The sequence below is a fragment of the Scyliorhinus torazame genome, chromosome 14 (genome assembly GCF_047496885.1).
Source record: "Scyliorhinus torazame isolate Kashiwa2021f chromosome 14, sScyTor2.1, whole genome shotgun sequence".
NCBI lineage: Eukaryota > Metazoa > Chordata > Chondrichthyes > Carcharhiniformes > Scyliorhinidae > Scyliorhinus > Scyliorhinus torazame.
In genome coordinates, this window is record NC_092720.1 from 33,538,837 (window position 1) to 33,559,150 (window position 20,314).

At 49.4% G+C, this 20,314-nt stretch overlaps 1 protein-coding gene across 2 annotated transcripts in view; it reads left to right on the plus strand.

Annotated features, from left to right (window-relative positions):
* The window catches only part of LOC140389619 (sodium/hydrogen exchanger 9-like), a 570,848-nt gene that overhangs the window by 274,370 nt on the left and 276,164 nt on the right, over positions 1–20,314 (plus strand). For both annotated transcript variants that reach the window (XM_072473892.1, XM_072473893.1), the window contains exon 10: positions 19,751–19,864. In XM_072473892.1, coding sequence (XP_072329993.1) covers positions 19,751–19,864 — 114 coding nt within the window. The remainder of the gene's footprint in view (positions 1–19,750; positions 19,865–20,314) is intronic.

Consider the following 20,314-nt stretch of genomic DNA (forward strand, 5'->3'; position numbering starts at 1 on the left):
TACTCAAAATTTATTTTAAAATAAGTAATAATGCTTTGGCATAATAGTGTAAGACAATTCATTGCAGAGAGAATTCACAACTTTTTAATGTTATGAACAGAAACAGATATTCACACTGATTTGTAAGAGAATAATCCACCTTTGATTTCAGATGTATTTGAGTTTCACTCTCACAGAGTCTGGGTTCATCAGAAGGCATTCCTTTCCCTTTGTGAACAGGAATGAGCAATAGTGCATTACATTTTCGGCAGTGCATTCAGAGAGGAAGACTTATAATCAGCACTTTATAAAGATACCAAGTTTACAACAAGAACTGTGTTAATCTTTATATTCCCGTGTTGGTGTTTAAACAGCATGCACTCATACATTTTCAGGATGGGAGCAGATCATTCTGTGGTGGTCTGGTGGTTAGGATTGGGCGCTTTCACCGCGGCGGCCCGTTTTTGATTCCCGGTCATGGGAGTACATTTTGGCATGGCACGGTGGCAGACTGGTTGGCACTGCTGGCTCACTGCGGCAGGGACCTGCGTTTGATTCCAGCCTCGGGTGACTGGAGTTTGCACATTCTTACCGTGCCTGTGTGAGTTTCCTCCAGGTGTTCCGGTATCCTCCCACAGTCCAAAGATGTGCAAGTTAGGTGGATTGGCCAATCTAAGTTAGGTGAGGTGAGGTTACGGGGGATTGGGCCTTGATAGGGTGCTCTTTCGCAGGGTCAGGGCAGACTCAATGGGCCGAATTACCTTCTGCACTGCAGGGATTCGATGAAACTGATTGTATGAGAGTGTTAAATTGACTTTGGTAGATTTTTATTCACCAAATGTTCTTCAGTTTTTCTGTGCTGGAATTTTTTTTAAAAATTATTTTTTGTTTTATAAATTTAGAGTATCCAATTATTTTTTGTTTCCAATTAAGGGACAATTTAGTGTGGCCAATCCATCTAACCTGCACGTATTTGGGTGAAACCCACGCAGACATGGGGAGAATGTGCAAACTCCACAGAGACAGTGACCCACGGCTGGGATCGAACCCGTGACCTCAGTGCCGTGGGCAGCAGTGCTCACCACTGCGCCACCGTGCTCGCATTTTAACGGGGTCATAGTCAAGCTTCTTAAGTACTACTTAGTACTTAAGTAGTTAAACCCACATCAAGTGAGCTGCGCTTATCAAAAACTGAATGTCTTGAATTACTTTATTTAGCAATGCGACTGCAGTTTGAAATTCACATTGTGTTCTCACTGCATCGCCTGACTCAGAAAATGAAAAATACCATACTTGGTATCCAATTAGTGCAGCTTGAATCTACTTGGAAAGAACCTGCATTTAGATAATGCCTTTCACAACGCTTGGAAATGTAAGTCAAACCTATTTACACACCAGGCATTAATTGAGGTAAAGCTATTAAACAACGCAGATATCACTTTAACTGCCTGGACAGCAATATCTGGACATGATAACACATCCTCTGAGGAACCTGCGAGTGGTGAAACCATGGGCAGGATTCTCTGATCCTGAGGCTAAGTGTTGACGCCGTCATAAATGCCGTCAACAGGCCCATAGGAGCAGCGATCGTGCGCTGCACAGGGGGCCAGCACGGCACTGGAGAGCCTCTCGCTGCTCAAGCTGCCGATACCGGCGTAAGAACGGGAGCCGCGGGTCCGCGCATGTGTGCTGCGGCCGGCGCGAGTTGGCGCATGCCGCTAGTTGCCGTCGCAACGTGGCGGAGAGCTACAGGGGCCCGGCGCAGAGGAACCTAGGCCCCCACCAGGATAAGCCCGGCCGCTGAACGGTAGGCTCCGACCACGGGCCAGGCCACCGTGGGCCCCCACCCGGGGTCAGTTCACCTCTCTTCCCACCCCCCCCCACCCCCAACCAGGCCGCTCCCCGCAACATGAACGCCGAGGTCCCGCCGGGTAGGACCACACGTGAAGGGAGCCGATGGGACTAGGCAAAACTCAGCGGGCACTTTTGGATATTCACGAGTGCTGGGCACTCGTCCCATCGCCCGTGGAGAATCACCGGGGGGGGGGGGTCGGGGAATGTGTGTTTGATTTTTTTTTGTGTGAAAATGAACTCGTACAGCTTTGTATTGGTACCAATATGGAACGGTGATGTTTCCTTGTTGTTTAATGGTCAGTGTGATATGTGGAATGGAATATGGAACAATGATGTTTCCTTGGTGTTTAATGGTTAGTGTGATATGTGGAATGGAATATGGAACGGTGATGTTTCCTTGTTGTATAATGGTCAGTGTGATATGTGGAATGGAATATGGAACAATGATGTTTCCTTGTTGCTTAATGGTCAGTGTGATATGTGGAATGGAATATGGAACGGTGATGTTTCCTTGTTGTTTAATGGTTAGTGTGATATGTGGAATGGAATATGGAACGGTGATGTTTCCTTGTTGTTTAATGGTTAGTGTGATATGTGGAATGGAATATGGAACGGTGATGTTTCCTTGTTGCTTAATGGTCAGTGTGATATGTGGAATGGAATATGGAACGGTGATATTTCCTTGTTGTTTAATGGTTAGTGTAATATGTGGAATGGAATATGGAACGGTGATGTTTCCTTGTTGTTTAATGGTTAGTGTGATATGTGGAATGGAATATGGAACGGTGATGTTTCCTTGTTTAATGGTTAGTGTGATATGTGGAATGGAATATGGAACGGTGATGTTTCCTTGTTGTTTAATGGTTAGTGTGATATGTGGAATGGAATATGGAACGGTGATGTTTCCTTGTTGTTTAATGGTTAGTGTGATATGTGGAATGGAATATGGAACGGTGATGTTTCCTTGTTGTTTAATGGTTAGTGTGATATGTGGAATGGAATATGGAACGGTGATGTTTCCTTGTTGTTTAATGGTTAGTGTGATATGTGGAATGGAATATGGAACGGTGATGTTTCCTTGTTGTTTAATGGTTAGTGTGATATGTGGAATGGAATATGGAACGGTGATGTTTCCTTGTTGCTTAATGGTCAGTGTGATATGTGGAATGGAATATGGAACGGTGATATTTCCTTGTTGTTTAATGGTTAGTGTAATATGTGGAATGGAATATGGAACGGTGATGTTTCCTTGTTGTTTAATGGTTAGTGTGATATGTGGAATGGAATATGGAACGGTGATGTTTCCTTGTTTAATGGTCAGTGTGATATGTGGAATGGAATATGGAACGGTGATGTTTCCTTGTTGTTTAATGGTTAGTGTGATATGTGGAATGGAATATGGAACGGTGATGTTTCCTTGTTGTTTAATGGTCAGTGTGATATGTGGAATGGAATATGGAACGGTGATGTTTCCTTGTTGTTTAATGGTTAGTGTGATATGTGGAATGGAATATGGAACGGTGATGTTTCCTTGTTGTTTAATGGTTAGTGTGATATGTGGAAGGGAATATGGAACAATGATGTTTCCTTGTTTAATGGTTAGTGTGATATGTGGAATGGAATATGGAACGGTGATGTATCCTTGTTGTTTAATGGTGAGTGCGATATGTGGAATGGAATATGGAACGGTGATGTTTCCTTGTTGTTTAATGGTTAGTGTGATATGTGGAATGGAATATGGAACGGTGATGTTTCCTTGTTGTTTAATGGTTAGTGTGATATTTGGAATGGAATATGGAACAATGATGTTTCCTTGTTTAATGGTTAGTGTGATATGTGGAATGGAATATGGAATGGTGATGTTTCCTTGTTGTTTAATGGTCAGTGTGATATGTGGAATGGAATATGGAACGGTGATGTTTCCTTGTTGTTTAATGGTTAGTGTGATATGTGGAATGGAATATGGAATGGTGATGTTTCCTTGTTGTTTAATGGTTAGTGTGATATGTGGAATGGAATATGGAACGGTGATGTTTCCTTGTTGTTTAATGGTCAGTGTGATATGTGGAATGGAATATGGAACGGTGATGTTTCCTTGTTGTTTAATGGTTAGTGTGATATGTGGAATGGAATATGGAACAATGATATTTCCTTGTTTAATGGTTAGTGTGATATGTGGAATGGAATATGGAACGGTGATGTTTCCTTGTTGTTTAATGGTTAGTGTGATATGTGGAATGGAATATGGAACGGTGATGTTTCCTTGTTGTTTAATGGTCACTGTGATATGTGGAATGGAATATGGAACGGTGATGTTTCCTTGTTGTTTAATGGTTAGTGTGATATGTGGAATGTTGTGTAGTTGATTTCAAATATTTCTTACTGTTAACTGAATATAAAAATATTCTCCAAAAGGGGGGGGAACTGGAGGCATTCTTTTGTAAAGTTAACTGAGGGTGAATGTTGTCTAGAGCCCCATGGAAATTCCCCTGCTCATCTTCAGAATCATGTCATAGCATCCACCTGAGAGCACAGACGCTCATCCAAAAGACAGCAACTTCAACAGTACAGCACTCAGTACTGTACAGCACTCAGTACTGTACAGCACTCAGTACTGTACAGCACTCAGTACTGTACAGCCTAGATTTTTGTGCTCAAATCTCTGGACTGGAGTTTGATACCCAGGACCTTCCAAACAAGAGGTGTTAGTAGACCAACTGAGCCACGGTTCACACTGGCAAGAAGCCCCTAAGTAAACAGGCAGTTTTCAGAATTGCTATCTCAACTGATGTCTAGATTGAAGACAGGGGATGGGGGGGATTTTCTACGCCTTCCGCCATGTGTTTCGTCTGGTCTCCATTGTCAACGCGTCTAGCCACTGAATGTACCCCCACTGCCAATAGACCCGTGGTGGGGGGTGCGCCACCCGTGGTGGGGGTGCACCGTCAGCGGAAGAATTACACAATGGGCTAAATAGCTGGCGGGTTCAATTCCCGTACCGGCCTCCCCGAAGTGGATATGTGGCGTCTAGGGGCTTTTCACAGTAACTTCATTGAAGCCTACTTGTCACAATAAGCGATTATTATTATTATATTATTATTATTATTAATAATCCAGGAGTTTCTGACCATCATTTTGGGAAAAGATTAAGGTGGTGATTTTCCAGCCAGGGATGCAAATCCCGTTGTGGCCACTCACCCTCGCAAGAGGACCGTAATAGGATTTGCCCCAGAGAGATCTCAGAATGAGATCAATCCCCCTCTCCCCTACCAATCCCCTTCAGCAACAAAATTGGGTTCATGCCCAGCGAAGGTGTGAACCCGATTACCGTCTATTTAAATACATTTGAATAAGCGCCTTATCTTCTGGGTTCGCCACATGTCCCCCCTGACGGCGGGATGTAACTACTGCTCTGTAGCAGAACCACACCGGGAGCACGTAGGGCTGTGCAGCTCTCGGGGTAGTCAGGGACATAGAATGGCAGTGCCCTGACGCTCCTAGGTTGGCACTGCTAAGGAGGCCGGGCCACGATCGGGGGGAGGGGGGCGTGTTTCCGGACGATTATGAGGTGGGGGGGGGGGGGGTTGGTGTGATTTCCGATAATGGTAGGTGGAGGGGGGAGGCGGCTTTTTAGCATCGTTAAGCACCACCCCTCAAAAATGACAGCACAAACATTCCCACCTGCTTTATTTTGACTAAGTGTCAGAAGATCTGGCTCTATTTATGGGGACAAACGGGCCGATTTTCAGTCAGAACCTGCAGAAGTTTTGGCCCTAAACATTTTACACTTGATTATCATACCATCAGACCACCCTTTCAATTGTGTGAAATGTACCCTACCTTCATATCCATCAGATGTGTTTAAAATGTTAATCTTAAGGCTTCTTCTACATTTACAATATTGCTTTGTGAGCTTGACAAATAGCATATGTATCTATCTGACAAACACTGTTTAAGAAGTAGTCACGGGTCCGATTGAACGGAAACATTCCTTAGTGTGATGTTTGGCAGGGTGTTTTTTGACCGCCGCATTGGCTAGATCGCAGCCCCTATTTGATGACACTTAGTGCCAGAAGTGAGCCCCCACGAGCTTGTCGCCATTGCTGGCTGTCTCGCCGTCTGATTCGCCAGACTCACGCCTCAGCATCTTGCCGATAACAAGCGGGAGCTGCTTTAAACTCCCAGTCACCACACAAGCATGGCGGCGCACAGACCTGCTCCTCACTTTGGGGATGCTGACCTGGCCAGGCTTCTCGATGCCGTTGGTGCGAGATGGGACATCCCGTTTTCCGAGGCGGTCGGAGGACCAGCAGCAGGATCACCAATACCACCTGGGAGGCAGTGGCAGTGGCTGTCAGTGCAGTGTAACATGACCAGGAGGACCGCCATACAATGTCAGAAGACCAACGACCTCCAGCGAGCTGCAAGGGTAGGTTACCACCTCTCTCCTGGCATCAGCTCTGCCTGCAAGCTCTCAAATTCCCAAATCTCCACCCCACTCCCCACAAATCACTGCTGACACTTCCCCACATCCAATTTTCGCGCTTGCCCCTCAGAACCCACTGGCACCCACCAACGCAACCCCTTCATGTCCAGGTACGCTGCTCACACATGCCACTTGCTATAGAACTCCCCAACCCATCAAGCGTGCGGCACACAATGCCCTCTCTTTGCCCCCATAGGAGAATATAGTCCATAAAAGGCAGAGAGGGTCAAGACAGGGGGACAGAGTATCATAGATTCAATCCTTGCCCTATATGAGGAACAGGCCCCAGAAATTGCGGGGTTGACCAAGGAGAGAGCAGCCACTGGCAGCAAGGTTGGCCTGTGCCAGAGAGGTGAGGATCCATTGTCCCTTCATCCAGATGACCTGTCTCAAGTGTGTTCATGTCAGACAAAATGATCCTTCCCTCTCACTGACCACATGTCCATTGTCTTGCAGGATCTCTATCTGATGGGGCCAGGCAATCTGGTGTCATTTCCTCCCATGCCACCCAAGAGACCACTCGGAGGAGAGCTCCGAGGAGGCCACGATTGCGCTATCATGCATACCCTCCACCAACGCAGAGTCACACATCTCGGTGGGCGACATTGGTGGACAGGCTTCTGGGGCACAATCTGGTAAGCACCACACCGTTGCTGTTGCACAGCAGGTGGAGGCAGAAACATCCGAGGGAGACAGCAGTTGGGGATCTGCTGGATCCCAGGATTCAGCTGGGCCCCAGTCGGAGGCCGAGCCTCCAGACAAGTTTCTCCCAAAGCTGATGCAGATGATAGTACTCAGCTGTGAGATTCAAGAGGGGATATCAGCGACATTCCAGCAAGTGCGTAGCCGATTGGAGGAGTCCTATGGACGCAGGGAATGATGCCGACAATGTGTGGCACCGAGGCCAACACTGCTAGGATGGCGACCGCAGTGTAAAGCCTGGAGCACGACGCCCGCATCCTGAATGGTGGTGCCCAATGCATGGCTCAGTTTGTGGCGACCATGGCTGAGGGTCTCGGCATCATGTCCCAGTCACTGAGGGACATGTCCCAGACATAGGTGGACATTGAATGTGCCAGTCACTAAGGAGCATCACTGAGCACATTGCCACCATGGCGCAGACAATGGAAGGCCACCAGGACTGGCAGAGCCAGATGACTCCAAGTCCTCTGGAACTCACTCCAGCTGCCCCTCCATCCCATGGAGACCCCAAGGGCCCTACAGGCAAAAGTAAAACATGTTACATCTAATACATATGATGCCTCTGTCATATTAATCTTCACAGCGGGCTTGTCCGCACCCCCATTCCCCGTTGCCGTATGGCTCCCCCACCCCCTGGGCACAGTGGTCAAAGATCAAACGCCGCCAAGGCAGACGCGGTCAGAGGATGGGTGTGAGCGCCCTGTCAACAGAAAGACAAGAGTCAGACTTTGACACAAACTGGGGAGCACTAGAGCTAACCTCACAGTGAGTTATCATCACTCTCCTGTCTTGTATATTGACCCACTGACACTGCTGACACAGGCCCATCACCCTGTGGTGATGTTACACAGGCCCTGGGAGAATTGAACAGGGTAGTCGGGAGGGGGAGATTGTAGGAGGGTCGGTGAAAGGCAAGGGAGGAAGGAGGGAAATGGGTGGGAAGAAGGAGAATGAGGGGGGATTGGGGGAAGGAGGGATTGGGGGGAGGGAGCCGACGGACAAAGTCTCGAGTGGGAAGGCTGTGCAAGCCCTCCCACCCGGTCCAATCTTATCAGAACCAAATCCCCGCATCCACATATTCCACTGGCTCAAGGTGCAGTTGAACATCTCTGACTTTCAGCGTTGACCTGCAGTGACGTGCTAGTTACATACATCACTCACCACACCAGCAACAAAAGCATCAGCAATCTGCGAGAGCATGTCTTCAACATTTTCAGGTCACTCATTTGGATCAATGTTGCATCAGAACCTGCAGCGTCTTTGTGCTTCAAACCGGATTGCCTTCTGGACTCATACCTCCTGCAGAGCCCGGTGTTCCAGGACCCAGGTATCTGAGAAAAAAGTATCCTTTCAGGCTACAGAAAAGGAAGGAAACAGCAACAGCAGCCACCAGGCATTTGCAGCCACCAGCAGGAAAAAGCAACAAACACAACCTGCAGCTATGGAGCGCTCTCACAACTGACAAGGCCAATTCTTTATTAGCAATAGCCTTCAGCTGTGAAGCTAAAGGCTGCTCACAGTCAAAGAGAGTTAACATATAACCAAGACAGGGCTCTGTCCTGGACGTTTTTGGTAGGACACACAGGCAGCAGCTGTAGCTCCCTTGTTACAGCTGTCCACAATATGTAAAGATGGCTTGAAGACCTCACACACGCAAAGCCCTTCAACTGCGTCCCCCCCCCCAACCTGGAACGCTTTAGCCCCCTCCCCCGACCAGGCCCAATCCCCCCTTGAGGGATGAGGGGTTCCTGCGCCACCCCCCCCCCCCCCCCCCCCCAAAGAGCACTGGGCCAGCATCTCCAGTGCTGTTGAGCTGCATGCTAGAAAATGGAAATGGCCACTAAGCTCCTCAGTTTCCCTCAGCAGACATATGCCAGGTTCACGATTTTAAAAAGGAGTACTAGACGTTGCCCGTGTGATTTCTCGCTGGGGTAAATTCGTCAGTTAATCTCCGGGAGGCCATTGCATTCGACTTCAATCTCTCTCCTGAGATGGAAACGGATGCAAATGAGGGTTAATGATACGCTCGCCGCATGTGGGCGTGATCCTGAATTCGGCGTCAGGAGCGAGCCCTGGGCATGAACCTCGATTTTGGCCTTTCCCGCTATTTAACTGCCGTGACCAGATTTGCGCCGGGCACAATGTGGTGGTTAAATCACGCCCTACATCTTCTAATCACAGCACTGTCATAACTCACCTTCCTGAACACAGTTACTCTTAATGCTGCAGCATTTCATAATGAACTGTGATGCGACCATCAATTCACTCGAAGACACGTGGAGAAGTAAACCGTGGTTTTAATCAGCTTAGAACTGAGCCTGCCTGTGACCGGTACAACACTGAAGGCGGCCCCGCAGGTCAGCAGCTCTGATACTTCCTGTAAAGGGGGTGGAGCCATGGGCGGAGCCCGTACATGCCCCAACATATCCCCTGTGGGTGAAGCCACACAATGGCCCATAGGTAGAGCCCACAGGGTTAATAACATAACACAGTGCACTGGTGAATTATCAGTAATTATATATTCACCACAAACTGTAAATGAGACAAAAAGGAAAAAACCATGTCCTTACCTTTGAAACGCTTTCCACCTCCAATCCATCGTTCACACCTCCAGTCAGCTGGTATAAAACCCAACAACTGCTAAAGCCCGACTGCCTCCATGAAAATTAAAGGACTTATTGAGGGTGAGCTCCCACAACGCTCTCATCTGCCTGCTTCACAGGAGTGGGTGGATTCCGGAGTCTTCTAACCCCCTCCACCCTCATGAAAACAGCCAAGGGCGGACACAGAGACGGGACCTCTGGCCAGACTGTTTGGCGGTCATTTCTTTATAGTCCCACTTCCATTAACTCATTATTTGAACCATGAAGATTCAGCCCCTTGTGCTCCACAGCTATGAATTCAGGAATGCCATCAACAAAAGGTCAGGCAGCCTTGTGAATCGGGACATAGCAGCAAAATACCGCGGAAGCTGGAAGTCTGAAATAAGAACAGAAAATACTGGAAGAACTCTTAAGCTGCTGAGTTTTTCCAGCATTTTCTGCTCTTATCTGTCAGGATCTTATTTTCCTGTTTCATTGCTGCTCTTCGGAATTACTTTGTGAGTTCACTCAAGGGAGCCCTGGATCATATTTACTGAGCCTCCTTCGTACTTGCTAACGGTAAAGTAGCACACTGTGGACAATGGAGTACACATGGCAGGTGCGGTTCGATCAGACTTTCATAGTCCTAATAATTTCATCAAAGCTGTATGTCAGGTGAATTCTTTTTGTTACTGTTTCTTGCTCCACTTGAGCATGAGATTACAGAACATATGCATGAATATTGAGAATACAGCACCACAGCATTTTGAAGAGTAATTGCTTTTTCACAAGAGAATTCTTTGTGAACTACATTTCTCGTGGTCCCATATTGTTATGAGGATTGCTTATGCACATGTGCCCCATTGTTGAAGCTCGACTACGGAGCTGATATATTACCCTGCGTCTCTGAAACGGTTGGCCCGAGAGGATAAGAAAAGTTCGGGTAATTGGGCTATAGCCTTTGAAGGCTTGGTGGTTGTGAATGAGCCATGTGATGCCCGGAATCAAAGCTAATGGACCAGAATTTGCTATCAAAATGACAGCAAGGCCTAGTGACTCTCATCGTTACTTATGGGAAAATGTTGTCGCAACTTTAGGCGGGGACCCGATGTGTGGTTGAATGTGAATATCCAAAAGTTGGTGCTTCACTGTTAGCTCCTTGAAAGCCCCTTTGGCCTCCTTGCTTTTTAAGGAACTTGCCAAGTTTTTCCATGAACTGCCGATTAAACTTGCCATCGAAAGTAAAATCTTGTCAGTACAAGAGTGTAAGTAACTTTTGAGCAACATGTTAATTGTTCATAATGCCAGTCAACATCTCTGATGCTGAAAATGAATCATTTCAGGTGTGGAGTCTCATTCAAATTTCAGGATTTTAAGTTTTTGGGAGATTTTAAGGACATTGTATCATTTTTCATATTTTTCATTTCTGTCTCTTTCTTTTCTCTCTCTCTCTTACTTTCTCTCTCACTCTCAATCAAATCTTTCTTTCCTTCTTTATTTCTTCTGATTTATTATTGAATTCACCCCATTTATTTCACCTTCCTCTTCAGTCCTACCTGTGTTTGTTTCCCAATTCTTGAATATTGTTCAAGACTTTTGCCATGTTCGCTCAAGCGCCCAACGCTCTGCTTTCCTCATCGCCGCGTCCTCCTTTCAGCAACTTTACAGGCGAGGAGTTTTGCTGAAGGGTGAAGAGCGAAGTTGAACTATAATGGCAGGTGTTAGATGCTCTGCTATAGCAAGTTTAGGGTCTGTTCCCTTCCCTTTTGCTTTCAACTTTTCCCATGCTACATGGGGTCACCACAACACGAGTTGATCACTCCCTCATATCAACCACCATTTTTGGGTTTGGCAGGTTGGTTTCACATGCCTCCAGTCACACACCTTCACTGTGTATCTGGGTTGGGGACTGGCACCGATACGCACCAGCCTGGCGTATTCCCTTCCCATTTCTCCCTCTTATACCGATAGAGTAAAGTAAATTACTTCCTGGGTAGGCCCATACAGCTCTAAATTCAGTGCAAAGTTACACCGTCTGTGATTCCTTCAGAGGTTTCCACCGATAATATCTCTTTCACAGCATCCCTCTTCTGATGCATTTGCCCAACAGCTGGCTCACTAAACCTGCATCTTGAGTTCAATCAAACTCCCAACTACACATGTGTTCACAGTGATGCTGTTGGGCAGACATGATTTCATTTTAAACCAGTTCTGATAACAGTGTAAAATAGCAGATTCAAGTGGATTGATTCTCACTTGCACATGATGAGTACAGACTGTCCTGTGGTCGTGAAAAATGCTATATAAATGAAAGCAGTCATTCTCGCATCGAGGCTGGTGTGATAAAAGGGATCATATGGAGAGAACTCTACCACGCGTCTAACCTGTGTTTATCTAGCAGGGAACTACTTCCTGCGCACGATAGGTGAAATAAGGTGGAAAATATTTCCAATTCCAAAACTCAGATCCTACATTTTGATAAACACACCGAGTAGACAAATATGATCGGCAGGCCGGCCACGTAGAGCGGCCCGCGACTGGGGCCACACCAATCACGCCGGCGCCAATGGCGTCGATTCTCCGCTCTGCGGAGAATCACATGCCGGCATCGGGGCGGCGTGGCGCGATTCGTGCAGCCCGCCGCCGATTCTCCGACCTGCCGAAGGGTCGGAGAATCCCGCCCAGGGTCTGTTTAAATGTCCTGATATGAAGCGTTTTTAAAATCTCAAATGCTTTAAACATGAAAAAAGCAGGCTAAAGCTGACAGCTAGAGTTTAAAGAATAACATCTGCTGGACTTCTTTGTCTGATACAGTTTAGGAAAAAAACACCAATTTACCGTTCATGCAGCTTTAGAAGAGTTGTCTGTTGACATATTCTAAAGGCTGGTGTTATAGCTGAGTTCATTATGAATGCTTGGTTGATTTTCAAACTCAACATAAACGCTTCTTTCAGCAAGGGGAGCTTTGTTCATATTTTGATTGACCATTTAAAGTGGCTATTAAAGGTTAAACTTTAATGTAGCACTGGCTCAAAAGACTGTAGCTTTTTTCTGTAGAGAACGCAGAGGAACAGAGTCACAGGACTGCCAATTAGCTTTTGACAACAGCAAAAATCATTTATTCAACATGTTAAGCTCTGATTGCGGCTATACTGAGCTAAGTCGCACGTTCGGCAGCTCCTGCCAGAAACTGAGTTTTGGGCTCTTTTGAGGGGCCCCAGCGGCATTTGTTCAACGGTTCCCAGTGTGGGAAGGTGACAGTACGATTTCCCCGGCACTGTATGGATTGGACCAGGAGTGGAGCGGATGAAAAAAGTAATTCTGGTGCAGCGAAAAGTGCGAGTCAGGAAAGCCATAATGGCGGCGGGTGGAGACCAGGCAGCGTGGGCACAGTGGACGCAAGAGCAGCAGGAGTTTCTCAAGCACTGCTTCACGGAATTGAAAGCAGAGCTGCTAGAGCCGATGAAGGCTTCGATCAACAAGCTGGTCGAGACCCAGAAGGCCCAAGTGGCGGTGATCCGGGAGGTGCGGCTGAAGGCCTCGGAGAATGAGGACGAGATATTGGGCCTGGCGGTGAAGGTGGGGGCGCACAAGGCGCTGCATAAGAAATGGCAGGAGAAGTTCGAGGACATGGAGAATCGGTCGAGGAGGAAGAACCTGCGGATTCTGGGTCCCCCGGAGGGAGTGGAGGGGTTGGATGCTGGAGCATATGTGGCCACGATGCTGAACACGTTGATGGGCCCGAGGCCCCTGGAGCTCACTGAGTCCTGGCGAGGAGGCCCAAGTCTAACGAGCAGCCGCGGACGGTATTGGTGCGGTTCCACCGCTTGGTGGACAGGGAGTGTGTCCTAAGATGGGCAAAAAAGGAGCAGAGCAGCAGGTGGGAGAATGCAGAGGTCCGTATATACCAGGACTGGAGCGCGGAGGTGGCCAAGATGATGGCCGGGTTAATCGGTACAATCGGGCTAAGGCGGTTCAGCATCGGAAGGGGGTGAAATTCGGGATGCTGCAGCCGGCGCGACTGTGGGTCACGTTTAAGGACCGGCACCATTATTCAGGCCGAAAAGTTGGACACGGACTGAGGGTCGCTTGTGAGGGGGGTCGCGGGGGGCTACTGTGGTTACTGTGCTTTGGGGGATTTTGGGGGATGTTCTGTTCTGTTCTGTATTGTTTCCTTGGGTGCTGGGTGGGTTAGTGTGAATTGGTTCGAAGGGGGGGTTTTGTGAGAGTGTAGGCGTCGGTGGTTGGAAGGACGGGGCCCCGTTGGGGGGAGGGGAGATGGGAGGCCCGAGATGGGGGAGCTGGGATTAGGCCGCAAAAGGGAGATGCGCCAGAGAGGGCTGGGCCGGTCTGATGGAAAGCACAGGCTTTTTCCCGGCTAGGGAAGGAAGGGGGCAGGGCAGGGGGGGAAGGGCAGTGTTGGAGAGGAGAGCCCGCTGATGGACCGTGGGGGTGGGGGGGGAGAGACGACCACACTGGGGGGTCGATGGAGTGGCGGGAGTGGCCGGGGTCAGCAGGAGTCAGCTGACTTACGGGAGTGCTATTGGGGGAGCAACGCAGCTAGGGGGAGACCTAACTGGGCGGGGGGGGGGGGGGGGGGGGGGGGTGGAACTGGGTTGCTGCTGCATTGGCAAAAGGTGGACTGGAACTCGGAGAGAGAGTCGGGGCAGGGGTCTGCCGCTGGGGGGAATGGAGAGTGCGGGAGGCGCGGGCAAGTGGCTGGCCTAGAAAAGGGGATAGCTAATCGGCAGGGGGGGGGGGGGTGTTGCTAACTTTTGGTTGGTTCAATTGATTCTGTTTTATAACCTTTGCTCTCGAGTCGCCAGGTATCTTTATGATACCGCCACGAGGTTCAAGTTCGAGTAATGATCAATAACTCAATACACCGATTAGTAAGATTCAAATCAAAGCACGTTTATTATACACAGTAATCGCTACTCATGCACAAATTCTACGTCTAAGTTATTTCTACACCTAACAGGCCTATACTTAACTTCGGACTGGTCCACCAGGTCAGGGGAACAAATGGCCTTTCGTTCGGGTTCTGAGTCTGCGGGATTCGAAGTTGGTACGGATTGGTAGTTAGGAGCGCCTATCTCGTAGCGAGCGTTGATTTAAGACTTACGCTCTCTCAGCGGCAACTGCACCGGTCACGGTCAAGGTTGGTTCGCGTTGCTGTGTGACCCGGTCAAGAAGAACGATTTGAACTTGGGGCTTAACTCTTATAGTCCCCAGGGGCTTCCCGCCTTTTGGGACGGGCCCTGTACCTGGTTCTAGGTGATTGGACTTTGTTCCAATCGCTTGGTTCGATTTCTCCAATACTGGAGCCGTTCCCTGATCGATGGGCAGTCTTGAGGTGTTTGTTAACCTCTTTTGTATTGGCTCCTGCTGGCGCCGGGGAGTCTGGCTTAGTTTTGTGTGTCCCAAATGTTGCTATTGTTCACGGGGATTGCTCATTAGTATGTAGATGGCTGCTACATTATTATGCTGATGGTCGCTGGTATCGATGCTGTCTGGGCTTTTGCAGAGTTAAATACACAGCAAACCTGCACCTGCTGGTTTCTGCCTGTGTTGGCTGAATCTCCCTTTAGCCTTTGCTGTTCTCCATTTTAAATCGGGAGTTGGCCAACTTAGGTGGCTACAGGTGGCGGGAAGCCCCCTGATCCGGCTGATAACTTGGAATGTGAGAGGCCTGAACGGGTCAGTCAAGAGGGCCCGTGTGTTCGCGCACCTGAAGGGACTGAAGACAGATGTGGTTATGCTCCAGGAGACGCATTTGAGGGTGGCTGATCAGGTTAGGCTGAGAAAGGGGTGGGTAGGGCAGGTTTTCCACTCGGGGTTGGACGCAAAGAATCGAGAGGTGGCGATTTTGGTGGGGAAGCGGGTGTCATTTGAGGCGCTGAACATCGTGGCAGACAATGGAGGTAGGTATGTGATGGTGAGTGGTAAGCTGCAGGGAGTGCGGGTGGTATTAGTGAATGTATATGCCCCGAATTGGGACGATGCCGGATTTATGCGGTGCATGTTGGGCCGGATTCCGGACCTGGAGGCAGGGAGCTTGATAATGGGGGGGGGGACTTCAACGCGGTACTGGATCCAACATTGGACCTCTCCAGGTCCAGGATGGGTAAGAGGCCGGCGGAGGCCAAGGTGCTGAGGGGGTTTATGGACCAGATGGGAGGAGTAGACCCATGGAGGTTTGTCAGGCCGGGGGCCAGGGAATTTTCTTTTTTTCCCCACGTCCATAAAGCCTACTCCCGGATAGACTTCTTCGTTATGAGCAGGGCACTAATTCCGAGGGTGGAGGGCACGGAGTATTCGGCCATAGCCATCTCAGACCATGCCCCACATTGGGTGTAGCTGGAGCTAGGGGAGGAGAGGGACCAGCGCCCACTGTGGCGCCTGGATGTGGGCTTGTTGGCGGATGAGAGGGTGAGTGGGCGGATCCGGGGTTGTATTGAAAGCTATCTAGAGGCTCACGATAATGGGGATCTGCAGGTGGGGGTGGTCTGGGAGGCGCTGAAGGCGGTGATTAGGGGAGAGCTAATCTCCACTAGGGCCCACAAGGAGAAGAAGGAGAGGAGAGAGAGGGAGAGATTTGTGGGGGAGATTTTAAGGGTGGATAGGAGGTATGCAGAGGTCCCCGAGGACGGACTACTGAAGGAGCGACAAAGCCTCCAGGCCGAGTTCGACCTGTTGACCACCAAGAAGGCAGAGGTACAGTGGAGGAAAGCGCAAGGGGCAGTGTATGAGTACGGAGAGAAGGCGAGTCGGATGTTGCCACACCAGCTTCGGAAGCGGGAGGCAGCGTGGGAGATTGGGGGAGTTAGGGATAAAGGGGGAACACGGTGCAGAGTGCGGTGGGAATAAATGGGGTATTTAGAGACTTTTATGAGGGGCTGTATAGGTCTGAGCCCTCGACGGAGGAGGGGGGGATGCGTCGATTTTTATATCGACTGAGGTTCCCGAGGGTGGAGGAGGAGCAGGTGGCTGGGCTTGGGGCACTGGTAAGGCTGGAGGAGCTGACTAAGGGGCTGGCGAGTATGCAGGCGGGGAAGGCACCGGGGCCAGATGGGTTCCCGGTGGAATTTTACCAGAAGTACATGGACCTGCAGGGCCCTCTATTAGTGAGGACTTTCAATGAGGCGAGGGAGTGGTGGAGCCCTACCCCCCACAATGTCCAGGGCACTGATCTCGCTGATCTTGAAGCGGGACAAGGACCCATTACAGTGTGGGTCGTATAGGCCAATCTCTCTCCTCAACGTGGACACAAAGCTGTTAGCGAAGGTGTTGGCTACCAGAATTGAGGACTGTGTCCCGGGGGTGATTCACGAGGACCAGACGGGTTTTGTTAAGGGAAGGCAGCTGAATACCAATGTGCGGAGGCTCCTTAACGTAATCATGATGCCTACAGTGGAGGGGGAAGCAGAGATAGTGGCGGCGATGGACGCGGAGAAGGCCTTCGAAAGGGTGGAGTGGGGGTACCTCTGGGAAATGTTGAGGTTGTTTGGGTTCGGGGAGGGGTTCATTAGTTGGGCTAGGCTACTTTACGAAGCCCCGATGGCGAGTGTGGCCACGAATCGGAGGAGGTCGGAATACCTTCGGCTGTACCGGGGGATGAGGCAGGGGTGCCCCCTATCCCCCTTGCTATTTGCATTGCCAATTGAGCCTTTGGCTATGGCTCTAAGGGAGTCCAGGAACTGGAGGGAGCTGGCCCAGAGGGGGGCGGAACACCGGGTTTCATTGTATGCCGATGACCTGTTACTGTATGTGGTGGACCCAGTGGGGGGGATGCCGGAGGTGATGCGGATCCTCAGGGAGTTTGGGGACTTTTCCGGGTATAAGCTCAACGTGGGGAAGAGTGAGCTCTTCGTGGTACACCCAGCGGACCAGAGAAGGGGGATAGACGAGCTTCCACTGAAGAGGGCGGAAAGGAGTTTTCGGTATCTGAGGATCCAGGTGGCCAGGAGCTGGGGGGCCCTACACAAGCTCAACTTGACGAGGCTGGTGGAGCAGATGGAGGAGGAGTTTAAAAGGTGGGATATGCTGCCACTCTCTTTGGCGGGTAGGGTACAGTCGATGAAGATGACTGTGCTCCCGAGGTTCCTTTTTATATTCCAGTGCCTCCCCATCTGGATCCCTAAGGCCTTTTTGAAGCGGGTCAGTAGGAGCATCATGGGATTCGTGTGGGCAAAAAAGACCCCGAGGGTGAGAAGGGTGTTTCTGGAGCGGAGTAGGGGCAGAGGAGGGTTAGCATTACGTAATCTGTGTGGGTATTACTGGGCTGCCAATGTGGCGATGATACGCAAGTGGGTAATGGAGGGGTGGGGGCGGCGTGGAAGAGGCTGGGGATGGCGTCCTGTGTGGGCACGAGTCTGGGAGCACTGGTGACAGCACCGCTGCCGCTCCCGCCGACTAGGTGCACCACAAGTCCGGTGGTGGCGGCGACTTTGAAAATTTGGGGGCAGTGGAGGCGCAACAGGGGTGAGGTAGAGTCTTCGGTTTAGTCCCCGATCCGGGGGAACCATCGGTTCGTCCCGGGGAGAATGGATGGAGGGTTCCTGAGCTGGCACAGGGCAGGAATTAGAAGGATGGGGGACCTGTTTTTAGATGGGAAGTTTGCAAGCCTTGGGGCGCTGGAGGAAAAATTTGGGCTTCCCCCCCGGAAATGCCTTCAGGTACATGCAGGTAAGGGCGTTTGTAAGACGGCAGGTGAGGGAGTTCTCGCTGCTTCCAGCACTCAGGATCCAGGATAGGGTGCTCTCGGGGGTGTGGGTTGGAGAGGGCAGGGTCTCGGCAATCTACCAGGAGATGCAGGAGGAGGAGGAGACCTCGGTGGAGGAACTAAAGGGTAAATGGGAGGAGGAGCTTGGGGAGGAGATAGACGAGGGTACGTGGGCGGACGCCCTGGGTAGGGTTAATTCTTCCTCCTCTTGCGCCAGGCTTTGCCTGATACAATTTAAGGTTCTTCACAGAGCGCATATGACAGTGGCGAGGCTGAGCAGGTTCTTTGGGGTGGAAGGCAGGTGTGGGAGGTGCTCGGGGAGCCCAGCAAATCATGCCCATATGTTCTGGGCGTGCCCGGCGCTGGATGGGTTCTGGAGGGGTATTGCGTGGACGATGTCTAAGGTGGTGAACACCCAGGTTAAGCCGAGCTGGGGGTTAGCATTATTTGGGGTATCGGATGAGCTGGGAGTGCAGGAGGCGAAAGAGGCCGGTATTCTGGCCTTTGCGTCCCTGGTAGCCCTGCGGAGGATTCTGCTACAGTGGAAGGATGTGAGGCCCCCGAGCGTGGAAGCCTGGATCAGCGACATGGCAGGGTTCATTAAATTGGAGAGGGTAAAATTTGATTTGAGAGGGTCTGTGCAAGGGTTCTTCAGGCGGTGGCAACCATTCCTGGACTTTCTAGCGGGGCGTTAGGAGGTGGTCAGCAGCAGCAACCCAGGGGGGTGGGGGGGGGGGGGTGTACTTTGTGTTTTCTACTATGTTTATTAATGCTTAATGGGGGGTTTGTATATTGGGGGGATTTGTGATGTAGTTGTAAGATGTTTATTTGTTCTTTGTTTTTCTTTTTTCTGTAAGGGGGGGGTTTGTTGAAAACATGTAAAAATTTGAATAAAAATAATTCTAAAAAAAATCTGATTGCTTTTGAGTTAGGTGAAACACAATCATAAAGTCTGTCTTTCCTAAAGTGGCCCTGGTTGCTAAGCAACATCTAATTCTTTCTCCAAACTTATGTAAACTCAGCACACAGTTTAAAATGAAACCAATAACCCCCATACATGCAAATACCTTTATTCAATATTAATCTAATTAGTGTTTTACCTTTTACTACATGAAAACAGTAAATGAAACACGCTTAAATCTGTACCTTATTTCTAATATCCAACAATCTCAACATAGATCACTTAAAACTACCTCTGCTTCCTGACACAATTCAAAATAAAATACCCCATTTTGTCCTCCCTGAGAGAAGATAGAGGATTATGGTGGTCAAGTAAGTAAGGACTATTAAGAAGGCACAGACTTACTCAATAGGTTCACTGGTGCGTAACCATTCCTAAACATATTCTCAAAAAATGACTTTAAAATTGTTAGCTTTTCTGAGAATTAACTAAAAACAAATTTGTGTGATTTTGTTTTCCAGCTCTTTGAATTCATGAATTTTATGGCCGAAAACTTCATCTTCTGCTACATGGGTGTTGCACTATTCACCTATCAGAACCACATCTTCAATGCCCTCTTCATTTTCGGAGCCGTTGTATCCTTTTACTAAAGAACATTTTGTTACAATCTTAAGGTAACAGGAAAAAATGGTAAAGGGATTTGATTTTTCTTTTCCCATTTTGGTGAACTGGGTGCTCCCGGGAATTGGCTCAACTGCAGCACGGTGGCACAGTGGTTAGCACTGCTCCCTCACAGCACCAGGGGCCCGGGGCCAATTCCAGCCTTGGGTGACTGTGTGGAGTTTGTACTTTCTCACCATGTCTGCGTGGGTTTCCTCCGGGTGCTCCTATTTCCTCCCACAGTCCAAAGATGTGCAGGTTAGGTGGATTGGCCATGCTAAATTTCCCCGTAGTGTCCAACAGTTAGGTGGAGTTGCGGAGATGGGTGGAGGCGTGCTGCTTCGAAGGGCCGATGCAGACTCGATGGGCCAAATGGCCTCCTTCTGCACTGTAAATTCTATGATCAATAATTGTGTTCAATGGGG